We start from the raw sequence: 22,590 nt of genomic DNA on the forward strand, positions 1-22,590 counted from the left end.
ATTGTGCCATTTTGGGGTGCAGGTGAAACAGAAGAAAGAAACAGCAGAGCTAATTTGTGTTTGGGACTAAAGTTCTTTTTTGCTTTATAAATAAAAGCTGGAATCATAAGAAACTATAAAGAATAGAGCAGAAGATTTGAGCAGCAACATTCACATGAAGTTCTTATGAGTCTAATAAATGACATTTGTTTACATAATGGAGAAAACTGAGAATGGATGGCACAAATGACAGTCTAGCGAACCAATTTTCCACTTGGATCAAGACTTAGCTTTTTTTCCTCTCCTGAAATTCTGACATTAAAGCAGTCATAGAAAAGAACAGTTTCCATGAAGAAAGAAAATGGAGTGTGTGAAGTTTTCATTGAGGTAAAATCATAAAGCTAATCAGTTCAACACCTTGCAGTGTTTTTGCAGGAGCAGCAACTACAAAAGATACAGTATCACCATAAATCATCTGATATTTTATTGTCATAAACATCTGCAGCTCCTGGATATGGATATGTAGTCAAGGGAACACTTGAAAAGGGTAAGGAATGCCAGGTACACTCGTTATGAAAAGTAATGTTCAAACCAGGATTTCTTTTGCTTTTGTCATTAGGACCTAACAGTTTATGAAGTTATGCAGACATTAATGGCTACAGTGATTTACTGTATTTCCAAATTATGGCCACACCTTCAAATCCTTTTGTTGACTCAATGCCAACAGACTGTTCACATTAGGTTAGGCAGATTGGAAGAACAATACAGTATTAATCTCACCAAAAAAGCCCTAGCCAAAGCCATGATTTCCAGCAGCAGATATTAATGTTTGTTTTGGATTCATTCGCCCGAGTGAATACTGAACTTCCAAAAAACACCGAGCTGCAAAGGGGTGTGCAAGGCAGGGCCCAAAGCAAGGCTCCTACGAGGAGATCCATCCACACAGCTCAGTGTTGTTCTAAGCACAGGCAGAAACCTGGGTCCAGAACGTGCCTGTGCATGGCACAGAGCCTGGGTTAGTGCCCTGCTTTTCAGCACAGCCTGTTAGGCCAGGCTCAGGGCCAGCCCGATGGGCTCAGGAGCAGTCTCTGTGCCACGCTCCACGAGCGGGTTCCGAGGGGAGAAACACCCACACATCACATGCTGCTTTGGCCACTCACTCTTTGGTTTTGCTTAAACCCATGGAGTATTCCAGGCTGGGACAGAGGGGCTGGGAAGCTGGGACAGGCCCTGGGGTGCTGTGCCAGCAGCTGGACACAGCCCAGGGGTGCCCAGCTAGCCAAGAGGCCAATGGCCCCTGGGCTGTGCCAGCCACAGGGCAGTGACTGCTGCTGTGCTGGGCACTGATGAGGGAGCACCTCAGATCCCAGGGGCAGCTCTGGGCCACTCACAACAACTAATGGAGGGGCTGCAGCGTGGCCAGGGATGGGAACGGAGCTGGGAAGGGGCTGGAGCCCCAGCAGGGGCTGAGGGAGCTGGGAAGGGGCTCAGCCTGGAGAAGAGGAGGCTCAGGGGGGCCCCTGTGGCTCTGCACAGCTCCTGCCAGGAGGGGACAGCCGGGGGGGGTCGGGCTGTGCTCCAGGGAACAGGGACAGGAGCAGAGAGAACGGCCTCAGGCGTTCTGAGGATGAAAGGATGGTCAGACATTGAAATACACTTCTCAGGGATGTGGGGGTATCATCATCCCTAAGAGAATTCAAAAAATGCTTGAATGTGGCATTTGGGGAGCTGGGTTAGTACTGAACATGGCAGTGCTGGGTTAAAGCTTGGACTCGATAATCTTGGGTGTCTTCTCTAACATCAACCATTCTGAAACTCCTGTCTCTCCTGTCCTGTCTCTCAACACATAGACTTCTCCCTCTCAAAATTTTGGAGACTATTTCCTAATAGAGATGGCAAGCAAACTGTTATCACTACCTGCCCCACATTTAGCAAACACCTCCCTACTTCTTTTCTTGCAGCTTCTCACAGATGAGTTTTCCTTGTGCCCATTCAAAATTTATTACTGGGCAAGAAGAAGCACTTCTGCATGCTTGATATTCCTTTCCCAGAAAGAGAAGCTCCCACTTTTGGTGGCATAGTTTAGGACATCAAGACAAGCCAACCACAGCTTCAGTGGCATTTTTACAACCTAAATCTTCATACTTTGCATCATAAATTGCTTCTTTTCACCCTACTCCAAGGGCTGTGGTATTTGCTGGGTCCCCAGGATGAAAGAGGATTTGATGAATCTGGCTCCATGTTCTTAGAAGGCTAATTTATTATTTTATGATATTATATAAAAGAATGCTATGCTAAAGAATACTAAAGAATAGAGAAAGGATACAGACAGAAGGCTACAAAGAATGATCATGAAAACTCGTGACTGCTTCCAGAGTCCCAACACAGCTGGATGAGGATTGGTCATTAAGTACAAACAATTCACATGAAACCAATCGAACAACCACCTGCTGGATAAACAATCTCCAGACCACATTCCAAAGCAGCAAAACAGGGAGAAACAATCAGGTAATGATTATTTTCATTTCTCTCTGAGGCTTCTTAGTTTCCCAGGAGAAGAAATCCCGGTGAAGGGATTTTTCAGAAATTGTGACAGTGACAAAGGGCGAACCGCTAAAGACACTGCTGTCAATCCTCTCCAGTTTTGTGTTAATCACCAAGTTTCACTGCTTTAACTGGAATCACTGCTGGCTAGAAAGGAAACAGACAAATCCTTACCCTCTACAGCCAGAGAGATGATGCCCTGTGTGTCCTCCACTCCATACATGACGTCGCAGCGATAGACCCCGGCGTCGCTGGCGCGCAGCTTGGAGAAGGTCAGCGAGGCGTCCCCACTCTCCTCAGAATGGCTGGGGACAGAAACCCTGTCCTTGTAGCTCTGGCCTATTTTGATGTTGCCATTTTGGGCCACCAGGACTGTGGTTTCCTTGGCGTCCTTCCCGCTTTTGTCCAGCTCCACCTTGGACCATTTGATCCGGAGGTACTCGGCGGCGTAGCTGGAGGAGATGGTGGGTGTGGTTGAAAAGAAGCATGGCAGGACTGAAGTTCCAGAGAGAGATCCCTTGACCAGGGTTTTTTTTTCTGCTTTAACTAGAAAAAGGGAAGAGAGCGAGGAGAGAGAAAGGAGAAATCACATTAGTGTAACAGCAAAATCAGAAACAGCTATATTTCATTGTTAATTAATGATTCACTGATGCAAAGCCTGAAATCCATGAACCTTAGCTGATTTGTAACAGGACTGAGGAGTACAAGCTGAAAAAGAGTTTGTATCAATCTTGGTACATTTTAAGCTGATGATGGGGCAAATATTTCTTTGGGAAAATTTCATTCTGACTTATTTTCTTCATTTGTTATGGTCACCAAATAATTCAGCTTTGGGAACTGGCCTGAAATTTTAGGTGACAGATGAACTCTAAGAGCTGCTTCTTCAATTCACAGGAGGAAGACCACTCTGAGTGAAAAATCAAGAGTTACCTCACTGGCCAAAACCCTGAATGCAGGGGAGCTGCTGGAGTTCACACCTTGCCTCGCCTCACGGCAGCTGTTCTTGTCCTCAGAGGGAAATACAGCCCATGGCTTTGCACCTCTGTCACCCCTGACCCCACTGTTCTCTCAGGGGTTAATTCTTTTTACTGCACACGTGCTGAAACAAAAGCCTTTCCAGAGAGAGTCTCCCAAATAGTCACTCTTTCAAAGTTGTTTCCTTGTAGCCTCCGGGCCTTTAACACATCGCAGAAATGAAATATTTCAGGATGTAAAAGCAAAGGAAGAAGTAAAGCACGCAGAAAGTCCCTACTTGGCTCAGACTTGACATGATCAGGACTTTTATCATTTTTTATGTCATCTCCAGCTGCAAACATTTCACAGTGAAATGCTTCCATCTGACAATATCCTGAGGGGGAAGTTGACTACTGTTCATTCAAGCTGCACACTGCAACTGAAGAGAGGGTTTCTGATGGATTTGCCTTTTTTATGTGATGTTATTTCATCACACATAATGGCTTAAAGAAGATTAAAAGCTGATGCTCAACAGTAACTGTTTTACCTCTTTCACAGCCCTTCACTAACATTTTTGAAAGGTAGAGCATGGTCATCATTATTTTGAAGGGAGCTGGGATTTCTAAAATTTAAAAATATAATAATAATACCCAGAGTGACACATGAAACAGGACACACCAGCACATGAAAATTATCTCTTTATGTATGATAAAAAGTATAATCCCTCCAAAAAGAGTAGAAGATTGGAGGGTGGAATGGAAGGGTAGGCAGAGGGAGAGAATTAAAGGAGAGGAGCAAAAAGGGAAGAGAAAAAAAAAGAGGAGGAAGAAAAAAAAAAGAAAGAAAAAAGAAAACAGAAAAAAATAAATGGGGGAAAAAAGAAAACAGGAAAAATAAATGGGAAAAAAAGGAAAATGGAAGAAAAAAGAAAAGCTGCTCATTAACCTGGTTATTTTTAATAGAGATAGATGATTTTCCACAGGACAAAGTCTTAATGTTATTATCTAAACAGGTTCAATACAAGAGCCATCAGCTTAATGCCCAAGCATTTTAATAATAAAGTACTAGACAGAAAAAGAGAAAAATGGGCTGACAGGGAAGACACAGAATTCTGAATTAAGTTCTCGGGTCCTTTTCATCCTTTTCATGCCTACCAAACTAGAATTCCTTGGGCACACAATTCAGATAGAGTCTGATGGTATCAAAGCTGATGAAACCAGAGGTCTTTAATATCACCTTTATCTTGTTGAAAGTTCACAGAGCTACAGTGGTTACAGATAAAGAAATAAAATGAATTCTCAGTTCTATCAGTTGTGATGGAATTACTGCCAAAGTGCACAGGTGGGAGATTAAAATCAGTCTCAAAATATTTAGAATGTATTATGATCTCTTGTCATCTATACACCTTACAGGAACTTTCTTCTTAATTGAAGAATGACTAAATTATAATTATACTGACTGACAGAACTTTAATAAACTTTGTAAGAACACTGTTTATGATTATGAGTGATCTGGAACATCAGTGCTGAACCCTGAGGAAATTTCCTCACTTTAAAATTCCTGTCTTCACATCAGCCAGCTGGAAGACCTGGCAAACAATACTTTTAATCCTGATATGAAAATTAGATCCAGCCTAAGCTGTGCTACTTCCCAGAAGAGACAATTCTGTGGAGCTGCAGTTCTGCCCAGATTTATACAACACTTTATAAAAAAACTATTTGTTGTGGCAAGGTGAGGGAAGAAGGAGTAGAAGGAGGAAGAGGAAAAAGAGAAAGAGGAGAAGGAGGGGAAATTTTTCCCTACAGAAAAAGAAAATATTTGACTGAGATAATAACTGAAATACAAGATTAAGTGATGCTCCTGCACAGTTCTAAAAAGCTTGATTTCCTGCAGCACTCCAAATTAGTTAGTCTAGCAGGATTTACTGACCAATGCAGAAGCTATCAGTATCTCATATTAATCCATATAACCCTTTTTTTACCCTCTTTAGCATTTTAGCTAAGCTTATATCCCATGTCAGCCCCTATCAATGGGATGTGACAGACCAATGACACATAGCTGGATGTCGCCTTTTTGAAGTGGGAAGAAAGGAATTCTTCCTTGAGAACAAAGTCCCTTTCTTCAAAATGTGTACGCTTGTTCAGTGGTAAATGTTACAAAAGTCTTAAAGTAGGAGTCTAGATAATTTTTTAAAAGGACAGAATTATGCCCTTCTGTATCATATTATCCACAATGACCAGGGCAATAAGTCTGCAGTGGACAAGGAGTTTGAAGAAAACAGTGCCCTGCATGGTGTGACACTGCTTAGAGGAGTGAATTTGCCTCATAATTGAGTTTAGCTGAACAGAATGTTGCTACTGGCTATGCAGACAAATCCCACATGCTTAAAGAATAAAATATTCTATTTATTTTTAGCTGAATTTATGAGAGAAAAAAAAAGAGAAAAATGTTGCATCTCATTTTTCAGTTCATCAACAACCTGCTGGGACATATGGTAGATTGCCCTGTCTAGCAGCAGAAATAGAAAGGATCACTGAAATTGTGTGTTTTGTCAATCCAGTTAGCACTGAGCCTAGGAGAAGCTATTTCATCAACCACCAGTCTTTTAGTGAAGATAATAATGAATTAAAATGAGTGAAACTTGTAGGAAACACTGAAAGGTAATGGACTGAGACCCAACAATAACCTGAGTCCTTTGCTAGGTGGTTTGTGGTCTGAGAAAGCAGAGTAGACAAGGACACAGAGAATTATGAGGAATTAATTTTATAGTCTACAAGACACTCACAAGGAGCCAGGCAAATGTAAATCTCAGCTACAGAACTCAACATCACAAGTGGCCACCCAAAATAGGTAGGAAAAACTCCAGTGTTGATTATAACCACAAGGTCCCGCTTGTAAAACACAATAGTGATAAGCTGGGAATTCGTATTTCACAAAAGATTTAAACGCTTCAATTTTAAATTCAAACTAAGGATTCAAAAAGAAAAGGCTGAAAAATAGGGTGTCTATATTTCAGAATACTGAGATACATTTTATTTTTACAGTATTTTTAAACAAAAGCCGTACTTATAAAGATTGCGTGCAGTCTTCTAACATTCATTCTCAAAAATATTACTGCACCAACTGACTTTTCTACAAAAGATAAGGGCATGAGTTGATCCCACAGATTCTTTGGGATCCCAATTAGATCAATTCATGAAAAAGGAAAATTTTTTCATCCTTCTCCTCCTCACCATGGTCATGGTTTGAAAATGGTTAAGGCTCTGTAAGCCAAAAGAATGGCCCCTGACTTAAAAAGCAAACCTCACAAAGTTCACAGGGTGTTCTAGGAACATCAGGGTCTTTCTGAATTTCTTCAAAAAAATTGGGACAGATAAGGATGGGTCACAACCTGATCTAAATTCCAAAGAATAGGATGTTCATGAAAATCTCCCAAGTACCAAAAATTCCACTCTGGAGATAAATGAGCCATTTATGATGTAATAAAAGGTGAGTAAGTCAGAGGACATGTAAAGATGCCATCCCACATTCTGCAACTCCAAGGATCCATGCACTCCTCCCCACTTAAGAGCGCTGCCCTCTCAATCCCTGTATCCCTGAATTCTGCACTTGTGCAAGGCAGTGAGTCATGACTGTGATCTGATCCAGACCTTTCTGCCTTATACCCAATCTAAATCTATTATCCTTTTTTTTTAAATTTGTTCCACTAATGAACCAGTCTTTTTTTTTTTTTTTTTTAATCATTCAGGACTACCTAAACATGTTACTGGCAACAGTGTTCCAGCTAGGTGGAAAAAAAAAAAAAGTAGTTAATTGGATTTTCCCAATGGTTAAAATCAGTTTGAGGAGCACCTGGAAAGAAGAGGGAAAGAAAATAAAGAAGAATCTTGCTTTGAGACTTGGGAAAGCTCCTTTCCCAGTTTCGTGAGTCTGTAGCAGCTGTTGAGATATTTTCCATACTGAAGGCCTGACCCAAACTTTCAAATAACCAGGGCAACCACACATGGATACATACTTCAGTCTTGGCAGGTAATCACTGAGAGAGGCAGTAAGGGCTCCTTCCTTTCCGCCCAAACCTGCAGCTGCTCCAACACCTCCTTGCTAAAGACCCCAGCAGCCAAGGGATCTGCCCCAGCTTAGCTCATGGCAGCCCAAGCACAACAGAAAAAAATCATTAACGCCTTGAGGAGGCCACAGAAACAAAATTAGTAACATGGTGCAGCATGGCATTGGCAAAGAAAGACAATTTCCTGAGTTTGGGTTGTTTCCTCAGTCCTGTGAATTGCCCTACCAAGTAGACCACTAAATTAATTTTAATGAAATATTTTATGTACAGAAGACTTACCTTTAGGTAGCATATATGTTATAACTAACGTAGAGTACATCCATAAGATACTTTTTATACTTAACAACATCTTGACCTAGAAATGAAGAACAAAGGAGTGAGTGGTTAGTATTGCACTGTGTCCTTAGCAAAGGTAACTCAGCACATCAATATTTGTCACTGGTATCAGAAGCAGTCCTTCCTGCTTTCAGGGCATTTCATTTAGCAATTTATGGTGGAGATTTGTTATAATAACCATTTGCCTCCATGGAATAGAGATTTGTAATGGATGTTCAGGTTGTTGAGTCCTGAGTGATGCTCTGACATGTCAGTTCCCTTTGGGTTTGCCTCTCACTTTCCATTACAGGCTCCACCTTCCAACTGCTGGAAAGCTCTTCACATGTATCATATGTACACAATAATAAATTGCATGCTCACAGCATTATTTCACATTTTTCATTTCCATTCATAGTTGAACCTGTAAACATCCCCAAAGTTACGAAAGCATTGCAAGACACACAAACACCATGACTACAAAGGGTTTATAAATAGTCCCTCATCCATACAGTTACGTGTATGTGCTATGAACATCCCAACATAATAAATTACTTTCAGCAGCAGTTTGTCAAAACGCTGACAAATTTTTATCACTCCCTTGATTTTCCTGCTATTGCTGCAAAATCTGCCACCTGAGCTCTTCACTAGGACAAGTAACCAAGCTGACAGTCTTTTTCCTGTTCAAGAGAGCTTGCAGTTGAACTGCCTTAAGGATCAGTGAAGGAGAGATTTAATAGATATGTACTTGTCTGTGTTGTAACTATGGAACCTGCACCGCACACGTGTACAATTTGAAACTTCCACTTTTAAAAACTTCACAGGCTGCACTGAGCATGACAGCAAAAACACACAGAGAGGCAGCTTCAGAAAACTCTTGGTGACGTGTTCAACCTCAGGACAGTTCTCTCCACAGCTCACAGCTGCAGCCCAAACTCCACAGGAGTCTGTGTGAACTGGCAAACATCCTGCAACGTCTGAGCAGCACGGGAAAGACGCAAAACATCTCCAACCAAGCCTTTCCAGTGAGGCAAGTTAAAAATTCCCACCCAACAGGGCTGAAAACCCCAGAGCCTTTCATTCTCTGCACATGGATGGCCAGAGCCAGCTGATTGCACAGGGAAACATGTGCTACAACCTATTCCCTGGGCGGGGAGGGAGAAATGCAGCTGCTTTCCACAGAGCAGGCTTCACGCTGCCAAGGACGCCCCATGTCTGCTGCAGCCATTCAGGACAGCTGAGTGTAGAATGTGATATCACTTATTTTGCAACATGAACTTCACAGAATTTGCACTTTTCACAACTGAGTCCCAAACTGGAACCGGGACTTCATTCACTTTAAGCCCTACATGCCATAAAACTTCTTATGAAGACCCTAACACCTACCCCCAAAACCACTCAGCCAGACTTTTATTTCTTCTTACATTTACATAAGCCAAGCTGCATGTGAAGAAGACAAAAGTGACTATTTATTAGCTAACTTTAAAATTCTATACTGTGCCCTGGTGCAAACTCCCTGTAGAAGGCTGTCATGAGTGAGGACGTTGCACAAGATCAGAACTGCAGACACCCAAATCCTCTGAATGCAATGGATCAGCTCTGAAATAGAGTCACATGCTTGCTTAGATAAACACTTCAATGATCCTCATTATTACACAACAATTAAAAGAAAAAGTGATGTCAGTTTGAGCCTACAGATGTGCAGAAGGACCTTCAAGCAATCCTTGAATCCTAAGAATGCTGGAAGCCTCAAGCACCAAAACCACCGCAGTGAAGCTCCTCTGGTAACACAAGAGCTCTGATGGGAGCATGAAAAGAAGACTGACTGGAAGAATTCTCCACCTTCCAAGGTGCTGAGTGAAGGACCTGCATGCCAGACAAAGTTCTGGCCCTTGTGGGAGCTGAGTGGCTCCAGACCTTCTGAGATGTTCTGCCCACATGTGCTCCCATGCGTCACACACTGGCTGCATCCACAGCGAAGCCAAGGTCCAGAACAGAATGTTTACAAGTTCAGCTCTCCATGTTTACCCACGAGTTTTATCTCCCTCCTTCCCCTGAAGGCAACCTTGCCTTTTGGGACCAGAACCAAGGGAATCAAAGACACCTGACAAGAAAAAGAACAAAGTATTTTCTTTTTCCCAACAATGGGGGTGTTGCACCTAAGCAGAGCTGCTTGCATTTTGCACCTGGCCCACTTCCCTGGCTCTGACCTGGCGTACCTGGGTGCCTGGCACATGTCAGTGGAAGCCTGTTGCCCTTGGAAGTTCCTTGCTATTGCTGTCATAACACAACTGCTTCCATGTTTGGTAAGAACACAAACCCTGCTGCTACACTTCCAGTCACCAAACACAACACACACACGCATAGGGACAGATGAAAACAGAAAGGCAACTGTGGAAGGGCAATTTTCAATGTATCCATGGGAACAGAAGAGAACATTCCTGGATGTGATGGCTCCTAGCCTTCTACTGAGAAGGGCAGGAATTACACCTGCTGCAGCAAGGGCTTGGATAGCTCCAAAAAATTGCACTGTTTGAGCACAAAGCTTAACATGAGACTCTTGCCAAAAATCCCTACCTGACTCTCGGAAAACCACCTCCTGACTTTTTATAAATCATCTTTATCCTGAAATTCTCACTCAAGCAATGAAAACCCCTGGAAGGATGGTCTGATTTTCAGCCCTAAGGGTCAGGAATGTGACTCCCACACAACCCTCCACACCTGAAGGTTGGTTTCCATGCCCCAGGCCTTGGTGGGTTCCCATAAACACTCCTGGGTTGACCAGTGCAGCTCCACTCCAGCTGCCAGAATTAACATGGAATTACCTCTGTCACCCTCTCTAAATATGCAGACCATAACAGCAGCACCTTGCTCAGCCCCACAGGGCAGCCTGGCTCAGGAGAAGACAGAGTTCTGCAGACCTGGTGCCAAAAATCCTCCTCAGGACCCACAGGTGAGGCAGAGGTTGCTGCTTTACACCTCACCCTGATTCCCACCCACATTTCCAGGCTCTTGGATGCGATTGCTCCTGCCTCCTGCCCTTCTGCTGCCAGAGGCTGCAGAGGACTTTGCTCTCCTCTAGTCCCCAGAGCTAAATCCCTGCTCAAAAACAGGTTTGTGTTTCCCATTCCTGCACCCTACAGCTCACAGAAGTCTGCTGTCTGGCTGCTGTACTGCCCCTAAGGCCGCTGCAATTAGCCAAAACCCATCTACTCTACCTTTTTCCATAAGTTTTTTTTTTTTTCCCCTTGGTGTCACTACACCCATAGTAAAAGAAATCCATAACACAGTGAGCAAATCTTGCCAACTCAAGCTGCAAGACTTGAGTAAGTGTTTAATTTCCACCTTCTGCTAAAAAAGTACCTCACTTGACGTGACCAAACTTGGGTTGCCTGCTGGCTGGTTTCCAGCTGGGCTGGTCCATTTTATTAGGAGCCACTACAGGCAGATGGATCTATGGTAGGAATTCGTGTTACATTTCTAAATGGGACTCAGCCCTGAGTGCAGCATCTTTAAACCAATAGGTGCAAAACTCCTGGACAAACTGCACATCTTTAAAAATTAGCAGTAGGGATTCTGTCTGTGGGGAAAGAGAGAACTCTCTTATGTTTGCAGGCGCTGCTACCTTCCCTTACTATAGCAAAAACTCATAGGAGCATTAAGCTCTGACCAAATTCCAGCTTGTGCTTAGTTTGCAGTGTAAGCTTGATCTCACACCAATGCTATTTTAATTTAACCAGATGAGAGAACAACATGTCTCTCTTTCTGTTTAAAACCTCAGGTTCAGAAAGAGAATTGTCCTGGTGTGGAAGAGACTAAAGTTTACAATCCAAAAATGCTCCTGGTTTCGCTGAAGCTGAGACAATGAGGAATTTGCCATATTAGCCATTTTCACAGAGGTAACAATGTCTCTGAAATCTGCAACTTCTCAGGTCACACTGAGATTGGTTCTGCCCATGCTCCACTGCTGCATTGTGAAATCTGGATATGTTCCTTAAACACATAAAAAGCAGCCTCTGCCCATCTGACCCTCATAGTGAAAGTCAGAATGACATAAAAGATTAAAAGAAAGAAAAAAAAAAAAAAAGAGGGTGGGACCCAACAGAACCTGGAACTAGACAAAAGAGGGAAGGCTGATCATTCTAATGGGTAAAACAGTAAATTACAGTTTCCAGTGGAACCCCAAAAAGGTAGAAATTACCAATCCCAGTCATAGCACAACCCTTGCTACCTTCCAAGCTCTGAAAGCTTCACAGGTACCATCCTTCCTCAAAGGCACACATTCTGCACTTTCCTGTACTTCTGCAGTCCTTTGATCCTGGTACTGTTAATTGCAGCCATGTATCCACCTCACCATCAGTGCTAATTAACTTTGCCAGCCTCACCACCTCTCTGCCATGTGATTAATTAGCCCACTGTGCCAACACATGGCACATCAGCCTACATCCAATTCACCAGTGGCCCCTGCTTGGCCCATTATCCCTTGGAAATGCCCTCCCAAGGCCTTGGAGAAGGTCTTTGGGGCGTCTGCATCACCTCCAGCAGCTGTGGGGGGAAACTCCTCCAGGCTGAGTCCTTTTGGTGCTGCCTGCAGGCTGGAGCACAGACAGGAGCAGTGACCAGAGCACAGCGTGTTCTGACTGCAGCAGCTGCTGCCTCGGGACATCCCTCACAGCTTGTATGCCAGGAGCAGCTCCAGGCTCTGGGACAGCCACGCAGAGACACAGTGGAAAACTGCCAGAGGCAGAGCGTGGAGGAGCAGCGAGCACACCCCGCTCCTTCTGCATCACCCCAGCTCCACCTTGTCGCTCCTGCCTTCCAGAAACATTGAATATCCGGAGCTGGACACAGAGGGATCAGCAAGTCCAGCTCCTAGTCCTGCACAGAACACTCTGACAATCCTACCCCGTGCCTGAGAGCATTGCCCAGACACACTGACCTCTGTCAGGCTTGGTTCCAGGAGAGCTGAGGGTCACCTCTCTCAACCACCTGCACTGCTGAAGGGAGCAAGAGGTGGGAACAAAGTGAAGGTGGCACTCATGGCACCCTGCATTGCCATTGTGGGGTTAGGCACCGGGATCCCGCTGTGGGCTCCAACAGGGGTTCCTCAGCCCTCTTGGGGCTCACCCAGTGCCGCTGCTGGGCACAAGGGGTGGCTGTGGGTGCCCTCAGCTCGCTCTGCCATCCCCACAGCCGCAGTGCCACCTCACGCCTTGAGCCCAGGCACTGAGGGGCTGCCCAGAGTCAGAAAGGTGCCAGTCCCACCCCACTGCCCAGCACTGCCCATCGGGCACTGCCTGCTCCAGCACCACAGAAACACAGACTCACAGAATAGTTTGGCCGGGAAGGGGCCTTAAGTATTCATCCAGTGCAACCCACTGCCATGGCAGGGACAGCTCCCACTGTCCCAGTGTCCAGCCTGGCCTTGGGCACTGCCAGGGATCCAGGGCCTGCCCACCCTGCCAGGGAACAATTCCTCAGTGCCAAGATCCCAGCCAGCCCTGCCCTCTGGCCCTGGGAGCCATTCCCTGGGGGCTGTCCCTGCAGCCCTTGGCAATTGTCTCTGTCCATCTTTGCTGCAGCCCCTTCAGGCCCTGCGAGGCCACCCTGAGCTCAGCCAAAGCTTCTCCTGCCCGGGTGAGCAGTGGCAGCTGTGCCAGCCTTTGCTGCCAGCAGAGCTGCTCCATCCATCCCTCTGCCCATGCTGGAGCCTCCTCTGTACCCATTTCTTGTGTAGAAGACTCCCAGGGTGCGAGGAACAGCGGAGACAGCGGCTTTTATCGAGGGGGTGTTGCGTATTTAACATTATTTTATTACGGCGGTAATTTGGGGGTGGGGGGTGCCTTTTTTCCCCTCACGGTGACGGGCCCGGAGCCCTCTGGCGGGAAACCGGTGGCCGCGGGAGCTGCCATGCCGCCGCTCGCCGCCCGGGGGCGCCGCGGGGCCGCCGCGCCCGCCCCGTTCCTCGACAGCGGCCGCGCCCCCGGGCCGGCACCAGGCCCGCGACCCCAAACCGGGACCGAACCCGCGGGCCCAACGCGGAACCGAGCCCCCCGCCCCAAAACCGGCACTCAGCCCGTGACTCCCGGCGGACAAGCGACACGGAGACCCCCCCCAAAGCCCAGCCCTGCCACAGCTTCCCCCCGCCCCGGCAGCGCGGGGCAGCGCCCGCCCCGTCCCGGGCTCGCCCCGCCGAGCCTCACTCGTTCCTTGTGGGGGAGGAAACTTCCCCTTTCGCTCAGAGCGAAAGGCCAGGGAAAAAAAGGAGAAAAGGATTAAATAAAAAAGGCACGGATATAAAAGCAATCACTGAACCCACCCAACGGTTACGCTCTCCCATCTCGGGATGGGTTTTTGGTTTGGTTTCTGTGTTTTGGGGGTTTTTGGGTTTTTTATTTTTTGCAGCGCGTTTCGACGCTCACGCCTCAATTAACAAAAAAAAAAAAAAAAGAAAAGAAAAGGGGAGGGGAAGGTGGAGGGAGGAGGAGAAAAAGGAGGGAAAGGGAAGGAAAGGGAAAAAAGGGAGGGAAAGGGGAAAAAAGGAGAAGGGAGGAAAAGGGAGGGACAGGGCAAGAAGGGGAAAAGGGAGGCAAAAATGGGTAGGGAAGAGGAAGAAAGAGGAGGAGGGGGGAAACAAAAAGAAGGTGAAAGAGGAAAATAGGGTAAAGAAATAAGAAAAGGGGGAAAAGAAAGGAAGGAGGGGAAAAAGGGAGGAAGGGAAAGAAGGAGAAAAGGAGGAAGGAAGAGAATGGGGGAAAGGAAGAAAAACCGAGGGAAGCGGGTGATAAGAAGGGGAAAAGAAAAAGCAAAAAAGAAAAGAGGAAAAAAGAGAAAAGCCATGGGGGCTTAATCCCGAAAGCCGGTGCAAGGAGGAAGGGAGGGAGAGGGGGTGGCCGGGAGGACGTGACCAGGGGGACAATGAGGGACAATGAGGGGCGGCCCCCGCCCGCTGCCCGCCGCCCCTTTGTGTGGGGACGGGGCCGGGGGCCGGCAGAGGCTGCCCGCGGTCCCGCTGCCGTCCCCGCTCACACACTCACTCACACACACATTCACTCACACACACGCAGAGCCGCTCCTTCCCGCCGTCGGAACTCCCCGCTTGCCCTCCACCGTGCTCTCACTTCTTTTCCTTTGTAACACAAAGGCGAAATCCCTGGCAGCGGAGGGGGAAGGCAAAGCCCGTGCCCCAGAAAGTGGACGTGGGTGTAAGAGGGGGCGTTTTGCTCCACTGACCTTGCGATCCACCTCCTCCTCCTCTTCACCCACTGCCCCCCTTTCCGCAGAGAAAATGTGGTTCGGGGCACGCTGCTCGCCGGCTCCTCTGGAGAGATGCTGAGCACCTCAGAGCCGCTCTGCCCTGCGAGCAGCTTTCCAGGAACATCAGGGGAAGGGATTGGAGGGGGAAAAAAAAAAAAAAAAAAAAAAAAAAAAGGGGATGTGGGGAGCACGCAGGAGTGGAGGACACAGAGCGCACGCTTTTCCCAGCGCTACAAAACTGGTGGCCGAAGGGAAAGGTCCGTTCTCGTCGCTCCTGCCTCACGGGCGCTTTGTGTACTTAACACCCGTAAGGAAGAGCTTCCTCCCGTTCCCCTCCGGAGCCCCGGCGCACGCCAAGGTGCGGCTCTACCTTCCCAGCCATCCAAGCCACCAGCACCGAACACTCTTGTCAGGGCTCCCACCCCAAAGTCTTCTATTCCCTAGTTTTCTTTGTTCTCCTCTTTGCACCGGTTTTTTCTTTTCTTTTTTTTTCTTTTTTTTTTTTTTTTTTTTTTTTTTGGTCGGATCCCGAGCATCCCTCCTTCTCCTCTTCCCCCGCGTGTCGTTGAACTCACCCCAGGTTGTTTAAATTCACCAATCATCGCTATTCCCTCCCGCTTAAGATTTGCAGTTCAAACTCTTTGTTGGTGCAAGCAGTAAAACAATTGTTTTAAATCTTAGACTAGGTGTTTGCTGGCAGTCAAACTATAGAAGAAAGGGGGGAAAAGACCAAAAAAAAAAAAAAAAAACCAAACACTACAAACCAACCCGCAATAAAACAGTTATAGTTACCTTAAAAGGTAGCGTATTGCAGAGATAGCAAAAAATCACAACGTGGTGGCTGGGCTAGTCCAGAGATCCCAGTGGCCGCATGAAAGAGTAAATCCCCTCGTTAGTGCTGGAAGGAGCCGGTGGTTCCGGGCTCTCCCCTTGTGCCGGAGCTCGGTCTCCCCTCCTTCGCTCGCTTCCCGCCGGCGAGCACCTGACTCCGAGCGGCGGAGCCGGGACCGAGCAGTGGGCAAAGGGAGCGAGCCTGCAAGTTCAAATGCGAGCCTCAGCCACCCATCATTATTATATCGTTGTACCGTCAGCGCTGCAGAGGAGGGGCGCTGGCTCGGGGAGAGGAGGGTTCACAAGCTCTGCGAGAGCCTCCTTGCAATTTCCAAAGCTCCCGCAGCAGCTGGGCGCAGGAGAGCCCCCAGCGCCTGCCTCCAACGAGCGGGGCCCCCCCGCCCCCGGCCCGGCACGGCCCGGCCTGGCCCGGCCGCCCCCTCGGGGCTCCCTCCGGCCCCCAGACCCGGAGCGGGGACCCACAGCCCGGTGCTGCGGGACGGGTCCGTCCGAGTCGCCCGGAGCCCTCCGGAGAGGGGCAGGCGGGTGCGAGAGGCGCATTGTTCCCCAATTAGACAATTAACCGGGAAGAGAATGGAGAGACCTCCTCCACCCTGGCTCCCGAAGCCGGTTGAAATGGGGAAAGTGACTGGGACCGAAATGCCTTTTTCCCCTTTGCCTCCCCAGTCTCAGTGGAGGTTGCAATGAAAGAATAAATTGATGCTGGTTCCAAACTTCCCCCGCCGATGCCAATTCACAGGCAGCTTCACATCGGCAGCCGCCCGAGCCAAGCTTCTCCACCCATGCATCTCCAGCCACTTTCTTTTTCTTTTTTTTCCTTTTCTATTTTTTTTTTTTTTTTTAAGATTAGACTCTGTGTTTGCTGTCCAAACCTCTCAGAGATGAAGTCATAAGTGGAACTCTTAACCACCCTTTTACAAGGGATGTTCACCGGTTCATAAAGGGTCTGATGTGCTCTCCAGGCATCCCCCATCCCAAAATGTAGCTATCTCAGAATGTGGGAGACATTTAAGGCACCCTCACCAAGCACAAAACGCTGGCAGGAGCAGCTCCTCTGGCGTGCTCCCTCTCAGAGAAGCAGATGCCAGAAGTCCCCCTCCTCCAGGAAGGTGTAAAGCTGGAGCCAGAAAAGAAAAGCCTGGAGAAATAGGTGTGTCTGATTGCACTGCTCTGGGCACGTTTTTGGCAGCCCCAGGTAGGAACACTAGGAAGAGGCAGAAGGAGTTTTCCTTCAGCTCCTCTCGCTGTTACTGTTCCAGCTGCTGTGTCCCCAGAGTTACACTGACAGAGGATTTCAGACAAGCCCAAAGCCCTTGTTTCCAAAGACAGACCTCGGTGCCAAGTTGGAGGGGCGGGAGGTGAAAGAGATGACAGCCAAGCAGGGAGAAATGGAGACCTGGAAGCTTAAGCCAGATCAGCTTTGTGTGAGCTGTGGCCTGGGTGAGCAGAGCTGGAGCGCTGGCTGAAAACCTTATCTCAGCTTGCAGATCTTCTTTGTTTTCCCTCCTTACACAGAGTAAATACACAATTGCTTACTTGGGATGTTGAAGAGATGCTTCTCTCCCACCAGTGCCACCTCCCAGCAGCACCAGTCCCCCCAGTTCATCATGCCTGGGTCAACCCTGCATGGTGCACGTTCCTCTGGGCACTACCACACCTCCACACACCGGACCCGCCCCACTCTGGGACAAGGTTTCTCAGTCCTTGAAACTTTCTGAATCCTTGAAATCCTTGAAATCATGCGTCAGAAGAGCTGACAACACTCTCTTTTCAAACAGGCACTACAAACAGTTGTGGGCACGTTTTTTTTGAGGGTGTTTAAAGCAAATTCACACAGTTCCTGTTTTTGGTAGCCTTGCCTTCCTCGCCAGTGTCACTGCTGAGGCAGTGCACACTTCCTCTGCACAGTGTTGTGATGAAAGGAGGACACTGATGTTGAATCTCTCCCACACTGGTTCTTCTGCCCTCCCAGACGTAAGGGGGTTGGGTGAGACGCACAGTGAGGGCACTGTTCCCTCTCCCCACACAATCTCAGCCTTCCCAGGCTGCAGACAAACCTTCTGAAGACATGGGTGTAAGGCAGGAATCTCTCTAGCCCACTCCTTTTTCTAGGTGAAGAGGTGGGAGACCATCCTGCTGCCATCCCAGCCTCTGGAAAGGAGAGCAGGACATCCCCCATGGCATTGGGTGATGGGGGATCCCTTTGTCCAGGCCACCTTCCAGGACACTCTAGGAACTTCTAAATAACCAGGCACCACAGTCAAGCTGCACCTTTAGCCTTCAGTGGCCCCAGCTTCCAGCTTCACCTGGTCCTACTCTGCTTCCTGCCTTGGCTTCAGGCAGGAGAGGTGACATTTAGCAGAGGAGGAGCCACTTCTGCAGCCTTGAGCTTGCTTCTTCATCCCCCCCGTGACCCTTGTCCACCGGAGACTGAACTGCTCCTGGCAAAGGGTAGGAAGAGGGTGAATGTTGCGGAGCATCCTCTCGCAGCTGTGGCTGCAGCAGCACAGCTCCACGAGGGGAAGCTGCAGGTTTCTGCTCCCGCTGTGCTGTGCTGGTGTCCAGCTGAAGCCCTGGCCACCCCTCCCGGGGATGGGGAGATCCTGAGTCTGACCAGAATCCTGAACAAGGAGTAGGGCCGGGGGGTAGCGCAGCTTTCTGCCCTACAAGCACTAGCAAGAAGCAACCAGTAGTAATAGCCCGGGGCTAACCAGCCTCGGGTCGGCTCGCTGCTGGCACCTCTATTTTCTTTTTCACAATGGAAAAGAAAATATATTATTTCTTTAAAGAGAAAAGACCCCTTCCCCCCTCCCCTTTCCTTTCCCCCCTCCCCTTCCCTTTCCCACCGCCCGGCTGCCGGAGCTCTGATGGGAACCGGCCGGCCAAAGCCGCTCCGTCTCGGAGCTGGGAAGAAAGCGGAGGATGCAGAACCCCCACCCCTTCCCCCTCCTCCCTAGCCCCCTCCCCGCCTTCCTCCAGCTCCTCCTCCTCCTCCTCTTCCTCCTCTCCGCCCGGCGCGGAGCGCCCGGAGCCCCCGCGGAGCCTCGGGGCCCCGGGGCTGGAGGAGCGGAGCCTCCCCTTCCTCACCCTGCCGGCGGCGGGGCCACAAGGAGAGGAGGCGGGCGGGGGGCTCCGCGCTCCCCCTGCCCTTCCCGCGGTGGGATGGAGGTTTCTGGGCACGGGGGAGGTTTGGGGCTGGCCAAACAAAGGCACGGGCGGGGTGGGCGCGGGGCTCCTGCGGGGCTGGGAAGGGAGGGATGAGGAACTCCTCCTGGGCATCCCCAGCCCGCCAGGGAGAGCAAACCCCGGAGGAAGGAGGGTGTGTTACACCGGAGACCCTCGGGGCTTATCGGGATGACTGGGGAAAGTGAGGAGCGGATCAAGCTGGAAAAACAGACCGCTGTAGCCCCTTGGTGTTTTCATCTCATTTTATTTAACCCTCCCCACCTTCTCCGGGAGCCAAGCTCTCTGCACTGAACCAAAAAACCGTCCAGAAAGGGGATCTCCTTTCCTCCTCTTGGAGACCACGCAAACTGCCTCCATGGGTTATGTCAGGGGCCTGAAACGTTGTCTGATTTACTGTGAATGTCAGATACTTTTCTTTGTAAATATTTTAGGCAAAGTAGAAACAGTAAAACCTTTGCTCAGGCTGCCAAAGTCTCCCATGACAAATCATTGTTTTCAGATGTTCGGATTTGTGAAAAACCCAACAAAAGGGAAAATGTTTAGGCTTTGTCTCCATCCTAAAGCAATATCACTCGAGAAAAAAAAATAATCCTCCCAGCTACGTCGTAGTCCAGAGATGAAGAAAATACTATTTTCATTACACACTTCTTAAGCACAGGTTTTATGTTACTGACTCAACAATGATTATCATTTTAAATGTGAAACACAGGCCCTAAATGGTTCTTTATGAGAAACCATTGTTTTCAAATATCTGAAATTAATTAGACCATGGCTACAGTCAATGTGCAAATATCAAACTGAACATCTGTGGAAAAAAAACGCTTCCCATCACTAAAGAATATTGTGGTCCTGAAACACAGTCTCTCAGGGAAAATCTAATTTGTCTGGCATAGGTTCTCTTAAGCTATCTTTAGTGGCTTCACAATCACCTTTTCTTTGTCTCTTCTGTGCTTTTTTTTTTTCCTCCTGAGCTGCTGTGTGTGAAAAAACTTTTTTTTTTTAAATAAAGGAAATAATTCATGTAATTTAGATGTCAGCAGCACTAAGGTCAGTTTGAGTGAAATCAAAGATCCTTTCAAAGTTATTCCACCTGGCCAGTGGCTCTGAGGGTCCAGCCTCCCACTCCCATCTACTTGCAAAGGGCTGTGCCATGGCAGCTGTGCTGAAAATGAGTCCATTGCCCCAGTTTGCCTCTCAAAGGTACAGATATGTAGGCTGCTTCCCTATTCTGCAGTGATTCAGTTATCTAAACCCCAATGTGTTTTCAAGAAACCACAGAATCTCCCGAAACAATAGAACTTTTTGCAAGTTCTCAGATTCCACGTTTCAGAAAAGCTTTTTTTCCCCCAGTACTTCTCTTTCCTACGCTTCGAGTGAAATATGTTTTCAGAGGCAAATTAAAACTCTCCAAAGGAGTCAGGCTTAGCAGCAGTGGTAACCATAGTGTACACAACCGCTTTCTCAAACAAAACACTTGATGGCTTATGTCAATGTTTCTTTTGTGGCAAAACCCTTCTCCACCTATTTTTGCTCCATATTTCTTCAGCAGAGGGGAGAGCACTCAGCTATGAAAAACCATGAATAGAGTGTTTCATTTGGTAGCAGAACAAGCCACAATTGATGGTTAGGTATTATTTCTGCATTAAATGTAATGATGCAGACACGGCACTATCTGCACTGAGATAGTCAGTTTCCAGGACAGGATTTATCAGGAGAAGGTCCAGGCTTTCAGCAGCACTGGATGATGATGGCAAAGGCAATGATGTTTTCCTCCTGTGCTCTGATGCTGCCTTCTGTTCTGACTCAGTGTTTCTGCCTTGAGTCCAAGGACAAGGGGCCAGACTGGGATGTTTTATGTTTCCACAGCTAATCCCCCCAAAAGCTGTGTCAGGAAGCTGGTGGTTTTTGGTTCTGGCTGGTGTAAGTGTCAGGCTGTGTCTCCAGGTCACGCTGAAAGAACAGCCTGCTTCCCACAGCGGGGTCTGGCTCCTCAGAGAATGGCTGCTTTGTGATTTTGGGGAGGAGTGGTCAGTGTGGGCAGGTCACCACCTAGGTCCTTCTCAGGGCTGATCCCTGTGAGGACCATACTCAGCACAAGGCAAGAAAGGGGAAGAGAAATTTATCAGTACAGGGTGGCCTGAGCCATAGTCAAGTGTTGTGCTAATCCGTGCTGTCCTGGGCTTCCTCTGATAAAACTCCATCCTGGGCATGCATTATTTTGGTTTTGATAACTCTGTGGCTGCATCATAAACTTGAGTGCAGAAGTAATCCTGAATAATCAAATGTGTTTGTTCTCTTGCTGTTACCAAAAGAAATGAGTCTTTCATACTCTTTATTTTCGTTTTTCGCTTTTTTTCTTTATGATATGAAGGTACTACCATTGTGCAAAGAATAAACTCGCTGGGTCTGGTGCCACACTGATAGGGCAAACTCTTGAAATGGATTAAGAGAGATTTTCTTAACTAATCTTCTCTTCCTGGGCCTTCTCATCCTTGGCTAAAGCAATAACAAACATTCACAGTGTGATTAATCCAAAACCTACTGAAGTCACTGGAAAGATCCTGCTAACTCCACAAGTGTCAGTCAACAGTTTCTTCTCCTTGGCTGTGTGTGAAGGGGAAGCAAAGTAATTAGATAGATTGGGAACATCCTAAAAAGTGGAGGAAGGAGGGAGTTTAGGCTTTTCCTTCCCCCCCCTTCAGGAAAATCTCTGCTTTTACTTGAGGACTCCTTTTTGTTGATTGAAATAGAAAGGTGGAAATCTTGGTAGCTGTTAGCAGGCAGGGAAGGATGAAAGCATACATGTCTACAGGAAGAGTCACAGCCCACCTTGAGTAAAACAGAGTAAATTTGGGTTTAAAGATCTGATCCTGCCCTGGCATCTCCCAACTTTTGATCGGCTCTCAGACATGTCCAAGATATATGCCTGTCATAATACCATTTAAAACAAACAAACAAAATAATATATAAACCACAACAACAGAAAAAAAGGGGCTGGGGATGTCTGCAAATATGTCTTGGAACAACTTATAAGACTCTTGGGATAGCTGTAAACATTTGCCCCCCAAAAGAACTTATCACTTCAGATGAATGAAATGGTAGCTTTTTTTTGTTCAGTGGGAAAAGAATGGGTATGAAAGCAGAGAGAAAAATTCAGTCCCTCTCTGTTGAAAACTACCCTACTTTGTTGAATATTCTCTAATTTTTAATGATTTTTTTTAGTTTTTTGAAGGCCTTAGCTTAGGAAATGTAACATTCTTGAACCTCGTTTGAGTTTTACACAGAGCATGAATAGTAGTGGGAGCAGAGAAAAGTTTAGAAAGATGAAGTAACTTTGTCCTGAAGACCTAAACACCAAATAAAAATAATCAGAGACAGAAAAGAAAAAAAAAGTGATTGGATAAATAATCATACTGTTTGTGAGGAAGAGGTGCCCAGTG

General features: G+C 47.3%; 1 protein-coding gene across 4 annotated transcripts in view; it reads right to left on the bottom strand.

Annotated features, from left to right (window-relative positions):
• VCAN (versican) overlaps positions 1 to 22,590 on the bottom strand; it is a 187,789-nt gene that overhangs the window by 84,195 nt on the left and 81,004 nt on the right. Inside the window, exons 1-3 of one of the 4 annotated variants that reach the window (XM_059873229.1) lie at positions 15,905 to 16,205; positions 7,823 to 7,898; positions 2,698 to 3,069 (exon numbers count right to left, since the gene is read on the bottom strand). In XM_059873229.1, coding sequence (XP_059729212.1) covers positions 2,698 to 3,069; positions 7,823 to 7,892 — 442 coding nt within the window. In that variant the 5' untranslated portion in view covers positions 7,893 to 7,898; positions 15,905 to 16,205. Of the gene's footprint in view, positions 1 to 2,697; positions 3,070 to 7,822; positions 7,899 to 15,904; positions 16,206 to 22,590 lie in introns of those variants that run through there. The other 3 variants (XM_059873231.1, XM_059873232.1, XM_059873230.1) reach the window with 3 other exon arrangements.

The sequence above is a fragment of the Haemorhous mexicanus genome, chromosome Z, assembly GCF_027477595.1.
Source record: "Haemorhous mexicanus isolate bHaeMex1 chromosome Z, bHaeMex1.pri, whole genome shotgun sequence".
Classification (NCBI taxonomy): domain Eukaryota; kingdom Metazoa; phylum Chordata; class Aves; order Passeriformes; family Fringillidae; genus Haemorhous; species Haemorhous mexicanus.